A 15,238-nucleotide genomic window follows, 5' to 3' on the forward strand; every position below is an offset into this window, starting at 1 on the left:
GCTTGACCAGTTACAGCAGAGGAGGTCGAACCTTAAAGTTGAGGTGAAAAGGAACGGGATTTCATAACTACTTAAGCTAGAAAGTTACTAATTCAATCATGAAACTGATCAATGATCAGCTGATCGGCTTTTCTCTCTGAGCCAGAAAGAGGGAACCAGCAGATGTAGCGCTAAACAACAGCAGCACGTTTAAGCTTGATCAGCTGTCGGTAGAATTTATTTAATATTAATTTCTAGTATCAGCTGATGTTTGCTGGAGCCACAGCTGTAAAGCTGCTGGCCATGATATCGGTTTGGATATGTGGTGAGAGGGAAACATGAAGATGAAACCAGAAGATGTCCTTACTGAATCATCAGAGCTGAACAGGTGATGGAGAAACAGGTTTACCTTTTAGGTGACATGAATGAGTTGAAGGGAAGAAATGAACTGTTTCTGAGAGACAAATAACACCAGGATCCATACTTTTCTTTCATATTCTCATTTAAAATGTCTAGTTTTTAATAAATATTTATCTGAATCTTACAACCAAAGTTTTCATCTGATGTAAAATGTGTAGAAATACATTATTGTATTCAGTAAATATTAAGTATACTATATTAAATAGTATGTAATATCTAGTATATAGTAAGTTATAGTATTCTTTCCTTTGGGAAGGTACCATCTGTGCAGTCTGCAATTCTGTTGAAGAAAGATTTTGAATCTATTTGATTACAGGAGAAAAGTAATAGATTTCTGTGCATTTGTTTGATACGTGCATTAAATTAAAATCAGTTTTGTCAATTAAGCATCTTGAAACAGAGGGTGGGGGAGTGGTTCCCTTTTTTTTTTTTTTTTCTTTTTTGCTGGGAGTTGGCAACCCTGTTAGTTAGGTATATGTAATTATAAATTAGGTTGTTTTATATTTTTGCTAAAGACCGTTTAGAATACCAGAATGGGGAGGGTGGTGTAGGTTTAAGTTTATATAGCATGGTGGGCTTAGTCTTTCTCTCTTTTTTAGCCATACCCTACAACTCACCACTACTTCTGAGATATAGCATACCACAGTTGCAATAACGCAATAAAAGCTAGATCATGCTCATCAATTAAAGGAAAACTTAGCAGCTTTTGTCTAATATTTAAAGGAGAAGTCTAGTTTTGAAATAAAAAAAAACAAGAAACAGTTTAAATGTACACAGTCAGCTTTAATTCGAGGGGGCTGAACAAAAATATTCCATTCACAGTTGAGGAATTACATTTACATTTATCTTTTTATGAGTAGCTCCTATTGTCAGAGGCTCAAATATTATTCTACAATTCACTCAAGCGTTATAACAGATGTATGATCCCTTCATTATTTCTTCATAAAATAAGCAGGTACTTCTGTGCAATGACAATAAAGTTTTACTGTCTTCTAAAAGGTCTAGAGTTGATTCCAAGTATAGTATTTACATCTGCTAGTTGTTTATGTGAATCCACAATGTGTGGACACAGGATTCACACATTAAGTCCAAGTTAAACAGTCAGTCACGAAGATGAAAGCCAAAACAGATCCATCACATTTAACTTTAGGAATATTAGGACATTGGCAGTGGCTAAGTCAACAGCATCTGGAACAAAGAAAAACTGGAAACATTTTTAAGTACAATATTATGGTGTTTTAGAGTCAGACAGTCAACTCAGTTGAGGTGCATTTCCCATGGTAAAGACAACTAATGAACAAAAAACAACTGAAGACTGTTGCAGTAAAGCACTGGGAAACATCAGAAATAAGAAAAAAAAAAACATTCTTTCCCAATGCAAAGACTTAGGTGTACAGTAGGTGTGGTCTTCTACATCAGCAAAAGAGCACATTGGGTGCAGTTCCTGTCAGCTAAAAAAAAGGCAACAGAGGCAACAGTTTCCATGAGGTCCACAAAGTTCGACAAAGGGTGACTGGAAAACATTGCCTGGTTTTACAAATCCCTCCTTGGTGCTAACTGAATATTGTTTATTGTTGCTGACCGTGTTCTGACCATGACTCTGGTATGCACAATGAATCTTCTGATAAAACACCAGAGTCACAAAGTTCAAATCTGGCTTGACAGTGAGTTCACTGTACTCAAATGGCCTCAGAGTCACGAGATCATAATCCAATAGAGGACCTTTGGGATGTGGTGAAACAGGAAAATTCCCATCATGAATATTTAGCCAGCAAATGTGCAACAACTATCTTATGCTATCACATCAAATGGACCAAGAAAATGTTGCATCTGTGCTCTGAAGGAAAAAGGAGGTCCAACTTGGTACTAGCACAGAATACCTACCAAGGTGGCTGGTACGTGTCAATAAAGCAATTAAAACAACCAAAACTGCCAACAGTTGTGTAGATCCCCTGCAAAAACTCTCCCTCATTATGAATTCTCATACTGTGATGTTGCCGGTAGATTCGTCTCATTTCAGCAAATCTTGTAGTTGATTTTATTGGATTTGTGTCTGGGAAAACTGATGGCTGTTTCCATGTTTCCACTTCTTCCAAGTGGAAACATGGAAACATGTTTCACTATCACATGAAGATGAATTTCAAGATGCATCCCAGCAAGTATCCCAGCAGAACAATAACTAACTTATAGTTTAATTGGTCTGCTACTCCAGCACCCACAGGACCCAAAATTCATATATATAAAAAATATACCATCCACTTTTACAGTCTTTTTGTTTTTTGTTAAACTGCATACCAATTACCAGGGGCAATAAGCATACCAATGTTAGACCAGCAATAATACAGCTGTAAGTTTTACAACAGTTTCAGCACATATGGTGCTTAAACTTAATTATCTACCTATCTATCAAGTTTTTTTCCACAAAAAGATTTTTTACAAAATCTCTCAGGATAAATCTGTACATACAGCAGAAAAATCCATGATGTAATTATTCACAACTCATTCAACAGTCAGTAATCCATGCTTTCTCATCAACATGGCTGTCATGGGACATTATAGTATTCCCTGAATGGAGCCAATAATGCTGCCATTTCTATCCTGTGCTTTTCCAGCTTGGAAAAGTCAAAAGGCCCAGCACGGAAAAAAAAAAGTAATTTTAAGGATTAAACTCGGATTTTCACTTCACCATTATTCCATCCATCCATTCACTTTATTCCACTTATCCAGGGGAACACCAAGCCATTCCCATGCCAGCCGAGAGATATAATTTCTCCAGCGTGTCCTGGGTCTGCCCCAGGGCCTCCTCCCAGTAGGACATACCCAGAACACCTCAGGCATGAGGCACCCAGGTGGCATCCCTGTCAGAACCACCTCAAGTGGCTCCTTTCGATGTGTAGGAGTAGTGGCTCTACTCTGAGTCCCTCCTGAATGGCCGAACTCCTCACCCTATCTCTAAGGGAGAGGCCAACCAACATTTGGAGAAAGCTCATTTACGCTGCTTGTATCTGCAATCTAGTGCTAGGTGAGGGTAGGGATGTAGATCAACCGAAAATTGGAGGGGCTGATTCTCATTCCTGCCGCTTCACACTTTGCTGCGAACCACTCCAGTGCAAACTGGAGGCCATCACCTGATGAATTCAACAGAACCACATCATCTGTGAAAAGAAGAGATGAGATTGTAAGACCACCCAAGTGGAAGTCTTCCACCACTTGGCTATGCCTAGAAATTCTGTCTATAAAAATTATGAACAGAATCGGTGACAAAGGGCAGCCCTGGCAGAGTCCCACTTATTACCGGGTGTGTGGCCCAAGCACTTGCAACAGTTGTAAAAGGAACGAATGGCCCATACCAATGGACTTGATGGACAAGTCATCCCTCTCGTCCCCAGACTCTACTTCCTCCACGGAAGATGCGCCACTGGGATTAAGGTGATCCTTTAAATATCTCTTCCACAACCTGAAAAGATCCTCAGTCGAAGTCAGCAGTGCTCTACCTGCACTATACACAGTGCAAGTAGAGCACCGCTCCCCCTCCTGAGTTGCCTGACAATTTTGCCAGAAATTCTTGGAGACGGTCCGAAAACCTCTCCAAGCTCCTCCCCCACCTGCGTTTTTGCTTCAGCCACAGCCTTCAGCCATAATTGAAATAAAAAATAAATATATTTTCAAAAATGTAGAAATCAAACAGCAAAATTGTTTCTGAAAGCTGTAGAAAAAAAAAACTCACTTAACTTAACTAACTCAGTGAAAGAACGGCCACTCACTCATTTATTACTAAAATAAAATAATTGAAGATTTCATTTTTTACATAGATATTTTCATTTTTCACAATTATTGTCAATGCATGTTTACTGGTACATTCTTATTCCTTATATAAGAAAATATGACCACAAGAGCATTTTTATAATTTATTGATGTAACTGCAGAAACATCAGGCCAGCTCAGCCCCTGGAAAGAGGTTGGTGAGCCGGCCTTCAAACACTGCAGCAGATAAACTTCAGATTTTACTTACAGAGAACATGTTGACCTACCACTCACACTTGATAACATATGCAGACTTTTTTTTAAACAGATTTTGGGTAATGTTATTATAATGATATTTTCTATTAGCTATGCTAACTTCATGGTGTGGCAAGTCAAAATGTTTCAAGTAATAAAAATTTGACCACTGGGTACAACATACAACATGGACAGTGCTGGGATAATATTTCTTGTTTGTTTGATGTTTGCTTTTGTGTAAAAGAAAAATAACAATGTAGATCTTCACACATAAACTGTTTAGTGTATAAAATGAATGAGTACCCCCCAAAAATGAAATTAAATAAATAATCGATTATTTATTTTTATTGACTTGTCCATGGTCCTAGTGTCCAGCGTAGTCTTTAACGTCAGGAGCCACATTTCTGCACAGCTGTCTCTGATGACGTCCCAGGCCCTGCTGCTTCTAAGACGCCTTCATCAGATCCTGGGCTCAGTGATGCAGCAGAGGCTTTTTCTCTCAACCCCTGCCCCGCTCTCTTTCCAGCTAAGATGACAAGAGAAACACATGGGAGTCAGTGATATTTACAGTGTAATGCTCCTGCATAAATCTACACGCACACTGTCTTTACCGCTAATACCGGTAACCCTAATCTCATGCTTAACGATGTAATGTCTTAAGAACTATGTTATATGTGCAGTTCACTGGTAAAAATAAGTGTTGCTTGTTTACTAAATTAATGTTTTGCATAAGTGTAAGACAAAAATGACTCATTAGAATGAAAAATAATAAATAGAGGCACAGTTCAGCTAACATTTAACGAAGATCTGCGACATCCACAGTCATAGACAGTTTGAACTTTTTTCCTGCTTGCAGTTTATTTCCATTAGTTGGTTATTATCTTACCTATAGCACTACATGGTGTCAGGATGGGCTTCTCCTGTTGCTCTCCTTCAGCGATGGAAGCCCGGATCCTTCTAACCACGTAGATGCTAGCTGCAATATGAAACAACAACACAACAAAACAACACGATTTTCTATGAGTATGAGTGTGCTTTGTGTAATGTTTTGTTTTGTTGTACATATTTGTCTATCTATACGTGTGTGTATATAAAATATATAATATATAAATATACAGTCAAGCCACATGTATACACTGTATATACAGTCACATAGATAGGTAGATCTTATTGTGGAAAAAATGTAAACACCGCGTGGACGCGAAACGGTTTAACAGGGATTTCAGAAAAGTCTCCTACCTTTTATTAGCAGTCACACCATCGTTTCTGTCCAGTGTCAATCTGTACTTTTCGTAAACTTCTCCGTAACAGGTACACACAGCTTCCTGTGTCCGCGAATGGTTATAAAAGCTCACAACCTACTACATATTGTGCCGGAGGCGGGGCTTCAAGAAACACTGCTTTCTGATTGGCTGAGCTGTTACGAAAGCTGAACATGTAATGAAGACGATGTGCGATGAGCAATACCTGTGCAGTGGTGACATAAGAATGATTATACAGAATTGGGGTTGACGTAACATTTACAGGATATCTAATAAAATATAATAATAATAATAATCTTTACTTATACAGCAACTTTCAAAACAGATTTTACAGATTTAATAGAACTACAAATTCAAAAAAACTAAAAGGGTAGGCAGGCATTGAAGGGATGTCACCAAAAAGAATACAAATATAAACAAATACAAGCGAGTCTATTGAAATGAGCTTTAAGAAGCGATTTCCTCGGGTGGATCATTTTAAAGTTGAGGAGCCCTGATGGCAAAAGTAGTCACCTCTAGGTTTAACTCTTGATTTTGGAACAGCTGTAAGTGCTCTGAATGTGGATCCAAGACAACTCAGGCTGTATCCCAATTCAGGGTCTGCAGCCTTAAAGGCCGCATTTTAAGGCCGATTACGTCACAGCGACGCGACGAAGACTGCTCGAAATGCGGCCCTCAAATGCGTCCTTCATTTCCCTAAATTTTAAGGGCGTGGCGGTGTAGACTTCGTGGCCCAACATATCCCAGAATGCATAGCGCGGCGGTGGGTGTGGATAATTTTGCTGAAAAAAAAAAAACAGCGGATGAGGGGCCCCGAAGAGTAAACTTTAAGTAAGTACTGAATATTATGTGACTTATTTATGTGCAAATGTTTAATAACGAAGAACATTAAAACATTACTGTTGGCCACATGTCGGCAAAGTTATGTGACATTAGTGATGTTTGTACTAACTTGGTTTTAAAGCCTTTACTTTAAAATATACGCCGTTCAATAGCTGACCTTAATCTTACAGAGAATGATCAAAGCTCATGTAGAAACAAGCAAACAAATGAACAAAATATGTTCTCCTTCATTTCTGTCAAACAATGCTGTATGAAACGTTTCCAGCTGTTAGTATCTTGGTTGCTAGGCAACCTGGGCAGCGCGACGGAGGCTAGACCGTCCCATTTCACAAGCCTCGCACTTCCGGCCTTAGCGGTCTTTGAGTACGTGGCCCTTGTGGACCGTTAAGGCTGCATACGTTAAGGCTGCAGACCCTGAATTGGGATACAGCCTCATGCTCATATGGGGTCAATAACTGTTAGCAGCTTGGGGCCAAATCCAGGAGACTTTTAAGTGGCCAGTAAAATATTAAAATAAAATAACATGTGCAGGAGGCCAATGCAGAGAACCCAGGAGAGTGGCGTTGTCTAGTAGATACTAGATAAAACCTTAATCAAGCTTCATAATTATGCACAGTGTGTGGTATATAGGAGTAAATAAAAATCAGGGTGATCCATTTAATAATTTATTGTCATTCACATATTGCAATTTACAGAGCTTCATTTATTCGAATCCAATCCTAACAAACAACATTTAGATCCAGTATTTGTGTCCCAACACATCTGTAATCTAGAATAGAAGCACGCTGAAGTCTACTTGACATCTTTTTACAAGAGCACAGCCGTTTCTCATACAGTTGCATTTGTATATTCAATATATACACATAAAATTTCATTTAACTTAAAACTGTTTCCCACAGAAAGAAAAGCACAACAATTTCACAGAGAAACCAGATAAATCTCCTTCTTTCATATTACAATATATTTTTTACAACAACAACAAAAAACAACTTCAATCACCAAGAAAAACAGATGAGACACAGATAGTGAGTGGTTAAATTTATAAGGAATGCTGTGAGTTTATAGAGAGGAAGTTTCAGTTTGTTCTCCCAGGACATGAAGAACGATACCGCTGTAGATAAACTGAGGAGCCGCTAACGAAATGTTAATATTTTTGTAGGTTCTGCAGCCAGAGTTCTAAACAAAGACGTGAGTGGTATTACGGTCTTCCTCCCATCAGAGTCTCACAGTTTATTCACTAAATGAGACCTCACACAAAACACAAACATTCACTAGAGGGCTCTAAGGGGACAACAGGAGATTTGACAGGCAGAACTTAGTCCATCCTGATCTTCTGATTGGTCATCCTGTAGATGATGCTGTCGTAGCCCGGGTCCATGTTCCACAGGTTGTAAGCGATGACGATGACAGCGAGTGCGAGAACGATCATGAGCCACAGCACGATGTTGAAGACCACGGCGTACTCGACGTCGTACTTGTGAGCCAGGTTGTAGAGGCTGCCTCGGTTACTCTGAAAAATGTTTGCAGTAGTCAAGAAATTTAAAACAGCTATTTGGAACTAGTTTAAAGTGTCAGTGTCCGCAGCTAAGAAACAAAACAAACTCAGAATCACCACACAGCTGAATGAACGCCTCCCGAAAAGAAAAGTAATTTTGCTGCTATTCTCTGCTACATGACGCAGACCTCTAAACTACATGTGTTACAGAAAATGTGCTTGAAATGTAAATAAACCCATTCTAATTTGGTACATTTATGTCATGTTCAGCAAGTATCTCCTCTGGCATATATATATATTAAAAAGTAGGTTGACCCAGACTTACAATCTGTCTGGATTCCAGGATTGAGCGGGACTTCCTGGTTAAAGGAGCTTCAAAGGCCTTCACTGTAACGACCTCCACCACAGAGCTGTTGCCATAGAGACCATACACATCCTGCCCAAACTGAAATGAAAAAACAAAAACGCACACGGTTAAAATGTGGTTAAATTGTAGCTGCAGAGGCGTATCGCTTCTTCAGATCTTCTTCTAACCTTCTGAAGGACAGAAGCGAGAAGGGCCGTGGCATCGCGGTACTGAGGGGAGTCTGGACCATAGAGCCGGCTCAGCTCCTCCAAGCCAGACAGCTCCAACGAGTACAGGTCAGGGGAGTGGTCCTTAGCCAAATGTCTGTGTCTCTGCAGCTACAGGAGGGAAAGAAAAGATTTGCGTCAAACACAACTCTTTTTTCCTTTTTTTTTGTAAGTGGAAAGAATTGCTTCAGTCCGAGGGAACAACTCACCAGAGCGGTGATATCATGCAGTACTTGGACTTCAGACAGGAAGAGCAAATCGGCCTAACAAAAATAAGAATAAAAGGGTAAGAAAGGCAAAGGAAGGAATTTTGGTTAACTAAGGAGTAAGAACTAGAGATGGCACGATACCACTTTTTTATGTCCGATACGATACCGATATCATAAATTTGGATATCTGCCGATACCGATATGAATCCGATAGTGTTTTTTAATCAACAAAACTGTTTTTTTTAAATATCTTGCTGAATTTTGTATAAGTTCATACTCAAGTTTAAAACAACAACTACACTAAAGCTATTCTGTTATACCTGTATGCAAAAAAAAATGTTTCATAGTTCAGCAATACTGATCAATCTAATAAACTTAAACCTACACCATCCTCCCTATTCTGGTATTTTAAAGAGTACTTAGCATAAATATTAAGCAACCTAACTAATAGGGTTCCAACTCCAATCAATTATTTTTCAAGAAATATTAAATAGATTCAACATCTTTCTTCAGCAAAATTGCAGACTGCACAGATGGTACCTTCCCAAAGGAAAAAGTACTATAGCTTACTAGGGTATATATATTACCGTAGACTTAATAGTTTCTATATACAGTAATGGACTTCTATTCCTTTTACATCAAATTAAAACTTTGGGTGTAAGATTCGGATAATTATTTATTAAAAGCTAGACATTTTAAATGAGAATAAAGAAAAGTGTGTCTTTGTGCCCCTTTTCCCTGTTCATGCCCTATCGGCCCCCCTGGCTAAACTTTGCTAGATCCGCCCCTGCACAGTTACCAGCCGTCAGCTACATAGAAAAAGATCCTGGTGTAGAAAGTAATATTAAATAAATTCTAACAACAGCTGATCAAGCTTAAACGTGCTGCTGCTGTTCAGCCGCTGGTTTCCTCTTTCTGGTGCAAAGTGGGCCAAAAGCAAACTAGAGAGATGGACTCGCGACAGAAAAGCCGATCAGCTGATCGTTAAGCAGTTTCATGATTGAAGTAGCAGCAAGAGGAGGCAGTCGCTCCATATATCGCTTGTTAAGCTTAACGCAGGAATGCTTTACAAACATTCAGAGATGGACTTACACACTTGCTTTACTTCTCTCGGGGATAACTTTGTCGGAGATGAAATGCCGGGTTGCTAGCGAAGCTCCACATGCTATCCAGACCACCGACAGGTCCCGCATGCCACAGCCGCTCTATCACGTGATGCATACTGCTCCGACGTGCTAACGTTCTGAGGCGAGTTACGGCGCGTTGCAAGTTTTGTGAGGTGCTTTCGTGATATTTAATGGATCGGATTACATTTTTTATTTTTCTCCGATATCTGATCCAGTAATTTAGGTCAGTATCGGACCGATACCGATACGTAATATCGGATCGGTCCATCTCTAGTAAGAACTAAGTCTTTTGGTTTTAAACGTGGCTAAGAACTGACCTCTGCATTTCTGCTGAGAGAGTTGAGGGGAAGAGAAGACAGCACTGAGCCATCCTGGGACAGACGGGCCCGGATCTGCTGCAACGTGACGGGTAAGTCCTCAAACACAGCATTGGCCTTGCCGAGCATATAGAGCCGCTGAAAGAAATGAAAGACAGGTCAAAGTAAATAACTAACAGTGCCTCAAGAGGGATGTCTCAGATAAGAAGTACATCAGCAGACTTTTATTACCTCCTCACTGGGGGCCAGCTGGAGGACTACAGGGGTGTCCTCAGCAAACAAAGAGTGTACAGTCTCTGCAACACTATCCATGGTGAAGGGAATGGGCTGCAGAAAAGAAGATAGCACCCTCATATACAGGTCTACACTTCTATTTATACCAAGATAAAAAGCTGATGCACAAAAACGGTCTACTTACATTCTCCAGGGGATATGAGGCCACGCTCTGAGGCAGAGCCAGGCTATCCACTCCTCTCACCACAACAAGAATGTTGGCCCGGGGCCGCTGGAACAACGGACCAGCCTGGAGGCCTGGCCACAATAGATCCTGTGCAATTGGACACGCATAGTAGAGCTTAAGCTGGCGTAATTATGAGCTTAGTCTTCTTCTATAACACTAATAAAACTGTGGAGCATGAGTTGAAGTAACGAATCACCTCTTGAACTGAGAAGCCCATGGTTAAAGCCACAAGGTCTGGAATCTTCTCTCCAGAAACCGGCCAGTCACCTTTCTGGAAGGACACAAACTCTGGAGCCTGCAGCACAGTGAAGCTGTCTCCATGGACACCTGAGGGGAAAAACAGCATGACTGTAAATCTAAGTGGAAAAGAATAGGGTACGGTTTTGTTTTTGTTTTTTAAAGTAAGACAAAAAAAAATATCACCACCTACAAATATAATTATTAGCTTAGCTTTCTTTTTGATCCCAATCACCACCAAACTTCAAACAAAACTAAAATAACCAGTGAAGTCACTATCTGTTGCCCGGTGCACTTTCTGTATCCAACTCATTGCCCAATTTTGTATTTTAAAATGTGGCCATTTTGCAATCACAAATTCCCACAAAAGGAACAAAAAGAAGCGTCACATGGCAACATGCACAAGTTTTTGAAAGAATGGCACATGTACTACTTTTTCTGTGAATGATTTAAAAATTAAATTACAACGAATTTTGTCCAATTCTGTCCGGAAACTTCTTTTGCTCCTGTACTGAATACTGACTCAGTGAATACAGCATTACTTAAAATATTTACCATCTAGCAAGAACTTTAGCTATCACCCCTCAGGCTAGTTTAGTGAGTAAGACGATCCAGTCGGGTTACACAGGAATACTTTCTTGTATTGTACCATTTCTTTTACCTGTCACAGATACAGAGTGATTTTTATCAACATATTGACCATTAAGTCGTGAGTTCTCAGAATCGGCTCTTTGAGCACAAGAATGACAACATCACAGAGCGCAAGTATGGCGACGCTCGCGGCTCTCCAACAGATTGCGAGACCAGTGTTGGACTGTAGAACTGCTTTGAAATTCATGAGCTGTTCGCACTAAAGTATTTCACTGCAGGGCAACCTGCACGTGGCGAATAAAGCCTTGATTGATTGATTGATTGATTGATTGATTGAAGTATCTGTTTCAAGGCTTCAGTAGCAGTAAATCTAGATCCTCTAGATCTATTAGCTACATATGAAAGCAAAACATTACAATATAATTATGAAAAGTGGGACATTACAATAAAATCAAAGCCAATTATGTTTACCAGGGTTAATGACTCCAAGTAAATGTCAGTTTTTCTTACCAAACCAAGAGGGCCAATATTTGTTAGTGTTAGAACCAGACTGACACATTCATGGCAGTAAACTGTTTTACATCTATAAATATCACATGTGATTCATAATGACACATATTTCTTTTTTGCTGTTTTTCCAAAGAGGGCAGCATTGTGGCCTCACTGGTTTGTATCCAGCCTATGGAGTCTGCATGGGTTTGCAGATGGTTGCATGGTTTCTACAGTCAAACGACATGCACAGGTTTACACTAACTGTAGGCTCTAGTGTGTCTGTAGGTGTGAATGAGAGTTGTCTGTCTGCGCCTTAGCCCTGTGACAGACTGCAGACCTGTCCACCATGACAATATAGTGGCGACGCTTAGTTGGATATGCGTAATTAAAGAAATTACCTGTTTTGCATGACTCTGCCTTACTGTTCCTACATTATAATCAATCCGGTCCTTCTTGGCCACTGTGATTGCCATTTCTGCTACCCTACTGGTCAGATATCTCTTGAAAAAGACATTTTTAATATACATGATAAATTTACATGGACAAAGAGAGAATATATAAACTTCTACGTCTTCAACCTTGTGACAGGAATGTTCATTCTGGCTCAAAATGACTTGATATCATTCATTAGAGATATGTTTGACATATTATAGGTCAACACGTCATTTGCAACAGTTCAAATGTGGGCAATAATTTTTTGGCAGACAATCACTTTTTGATACAATGGAAGTCCCAAGCCTGGATAAATGGGAGGCCTGGAACGGCATACAGTTTAAAAATCTCTGCAAATCCCTTAGGAATAAGGAAACAGTTAAAAGTATTTAAACAGTGATAAGGCGTTAACACTATAACATTTACTGACTGTCAGCCCTGAGCTGCTGGAGGATGGCGCACAGTTTCTCACTGTTACAGCAAACACAAGAAGCAGCAGCCTGCTCAGTAACTATCGCCCCTCACCTTTCATGTGGATGAAGGAAGAACTCGTGACAGAGAGCTGATGGTGAATAAAGGGGAACCAGTGGCGTAGAGCATGTCACGTGACCACCCAGGCTTCTGTAAAATCGTAACCCTCTACCAGGAAGCCGTATATTTAGTACTTTCTTCATTTTTACATGACCTGGACGGATTTGTTAACCTCGTCCTTACGAATATTAACCACGTCCTCGTCGTCACTGGCAGATTTTAAGAAGCGACTGAGCTATAATCTCCGTTAGCAACAAGCTAACCCTGTGGTCTTCCGCTTGATGATAGTCCAAAGCCGAACAATGATTCTCAGCATCCGCAGAGTTATTATTCCACTTTTCCTCGTTTATATTAGCACGGTCGTACGAGTCTGGCCACAGAAATATTACAATGAGTTAAACGGCAACGCTAACAATGTTCCGGGCTCGGCGAGCGACCTGCCATTCAGCGCATATAAGATACTTTACTATTACACGTAAATACGTGGGGGGGAGGAAAACACCCCAACACGTCAGTAATGAAAAACTATTATTATGTATTTCTTACCGACTGTGAACAGACAGTAGAAGGTCAAAGTGACGGTAAAAACAGACTCCATCCTTCGCAAGATCTTCACAGACATCTCTCTCTCCTCTACAGCAGCGATCAGCTGACCTGCGTCTCGCTCTTGTAGGACTTCACGTGCGCTACCGCCGCCTGCTGGACTGGAGGGGAAACAACACTCGCTGACGACCAAACGTCGCTGTGATGTTTCTCCAAGGAGATTTTCAGAGGTGTGGACTCGAGTCACATGACTTGGACTCGAGTCAGACTCGAGTCATTAATTTTATGACTTTAGACTTGACTTGAAAAAATGTTCTAAGACTTGTGACTTGACTTGGACTTTTACACCAATGACTTGGGACTTGAATTGGACTTGAACCGGTTTACTTGAAAAGACTTGATATTTTACCCCAAATATAAAATTTAACATGCATATTATATAGAGATTGAAAATGTGACGTCATTCACGGGTAGAACCGCAAAGGATTCTGGGAACTCGTGGCAAGCGGTACTAGCGCACGCAGGCTTTCAATTAAAATCAGTTATACAGCGATAAAAAGAAACACAAAAATGTCAAGAAGCTGTTGTATTATTAACTGCAATAGCCGGTCGCATGACAGCTACGGGAAGCCGACGGGTAAAGAGATCGGTTGTTATCGGATTACGTCGTTGAAGAGAAATTGTTCGAGCCATGTTTCCGAAGTAACAAAGACGCGACGGGTGGCCTGGATTGCAGCCATTCAAAGATCAAATATAACGTCCCAGAACCCTCCAGCTCACAGGTTAGTCTGCTCCAAGCATTTACACGAAGGTCAGTCTGCTGTTGTAGTTAATGCGTCATTTTTCTTAACATAATTGGTGATATAGGTTACAAGCAAGTCTGGCGCTGAACAGAAATTGTGGCGCTATGCTCCTTTATTTATTGTGCATAAATAGTGAATTGTCCTGACACAATATTGCGTTTCGCTTATGTTATTATGGTACATTGACAAAAACATATACGTTTATTCACAGGATAAAACAGGTTTTTTGTATCACTAATTGCCCAGTACGATTACAGCATACAGTATTGTTGTCACTGCTGCATTTCTGTGATGAACCAGAAATTATTTCCACTACTAATTAATTACCGTTGAGCTCAAAGGTTATATTAATAAACGGTTAAGGAATGTGTATTTATGACGACGATTTGTGAGATTGGTAAACTTATGATACGTACGATGGTCTTTCGTTCTACACGGTGCATTTCAAGGTCCTGCACCCATCCGTCGGTAAACTGTACCTGGACTTGTTGCAGTGACCGGAAGTTACTAAACTTCATGAGTGTATGCACTCACTCCAAGAACCGTATGATTATAAATATGCATATAAATAAAGAAGCTATTTTGTGCAAAGATGTCAACTGTAAGAATGCTGTGCATAAACATTTACTCTGCTCCATGTATGATGATATAGTGACTGCTCTGTATAAAAGTGGCACACTGCTTGATAAACAATATAAGCATAAGAAACCTAACATCAGACCTGGCTGGAAAGAACATGTATCCATGTACCATGATGAAGCTCGCATAGCTTATAAATGTTGGGCCATGGCTGGAAGACCTAAACAAGGCCCAGAATTTGAACAGAAAAAATGTGCGAATGCCAGATATAAGTACGCTGTTCGCTTTATAACTAAAAATGAGCAAATGCTAAGAGCAGATTCTTTGGCCAGGAAAATGCTGTGTA

The 15,238-nt window shown here is 40.1% G+C and overlaps 1 protein-coding gene and 1 long non-coding RNA gene across 2 annotated transcripts; both read right to left on the bottom strand.

The window, feature by feature from the left end:
• Nucleotides 1-1,160: 1,160 nt before the first annotated feature.
• On the bottom strand, nucleotides 1,161-5,800 carry LOC309690750. The gene is made up of 4 exons (XR_014271805.1): nucleotides 5,638-5,800; nucleotides 5,285-5,374; nucleotides 2,512-4,924; nucleotides 1,161-2,468 (listed from the first exon to the last, which is right to left on the bottom strand). It is a non-coding gene; the product is annotated as an uncharacterized lncRNA (long non-coding RNA).
• Nucleotides 5,801-7,155: 1,355 nt separating this feature from the next.
• atp6ap2 (ATPase H+ transporting accessory protein 2) lies at nucleotides 7,156-13,637 on the bottom strand. Its single transcript, XM_082508059.1, has 9 exons — nucleotides 13,514-13,637; nucleotides 10,881-11,011; nucleotides 10,643-10,771; nucleotides 10,456-10,551; nucleotides 10,225-10,362; nucleotides 8,781-8,834; nucleotides 8,533-8,682; nucleotides 8,324-8,443; nucleotides 7,156-8,013 (listed from the first exon to the last, which is right to left on the bottom strand). The coding sequence occupies exons 1-9, from the start codon at nucleotides 13,587-13,589 to the stop codon at nucleotides 7,819-7,821; spliced, it is 1,089 nt and encodes a 362-aa protein (XP_082364185.1). The 5' UTR covers nucleotides 13,590-13,637; the 3' UTR covers nucleotides 7,156-7,818.
• Between the last annotated feature and the right edge of the window lie 1,601 nt (nucleotides 13,638-15,238).

The sequence above is a fragment of the Aulonocara stuartgranti genome (genome assembly GCF_965226115.1).
Source record: "Aulonocara stuartgranti genome assembly, chromosome: 16".
Lineage (NCBI taxonomy): Eukaryota > Metazoa > Chordata > Actinopteri > Cichliformes > Cichlidae > Aulonocara > Aulonocara stuartgranti.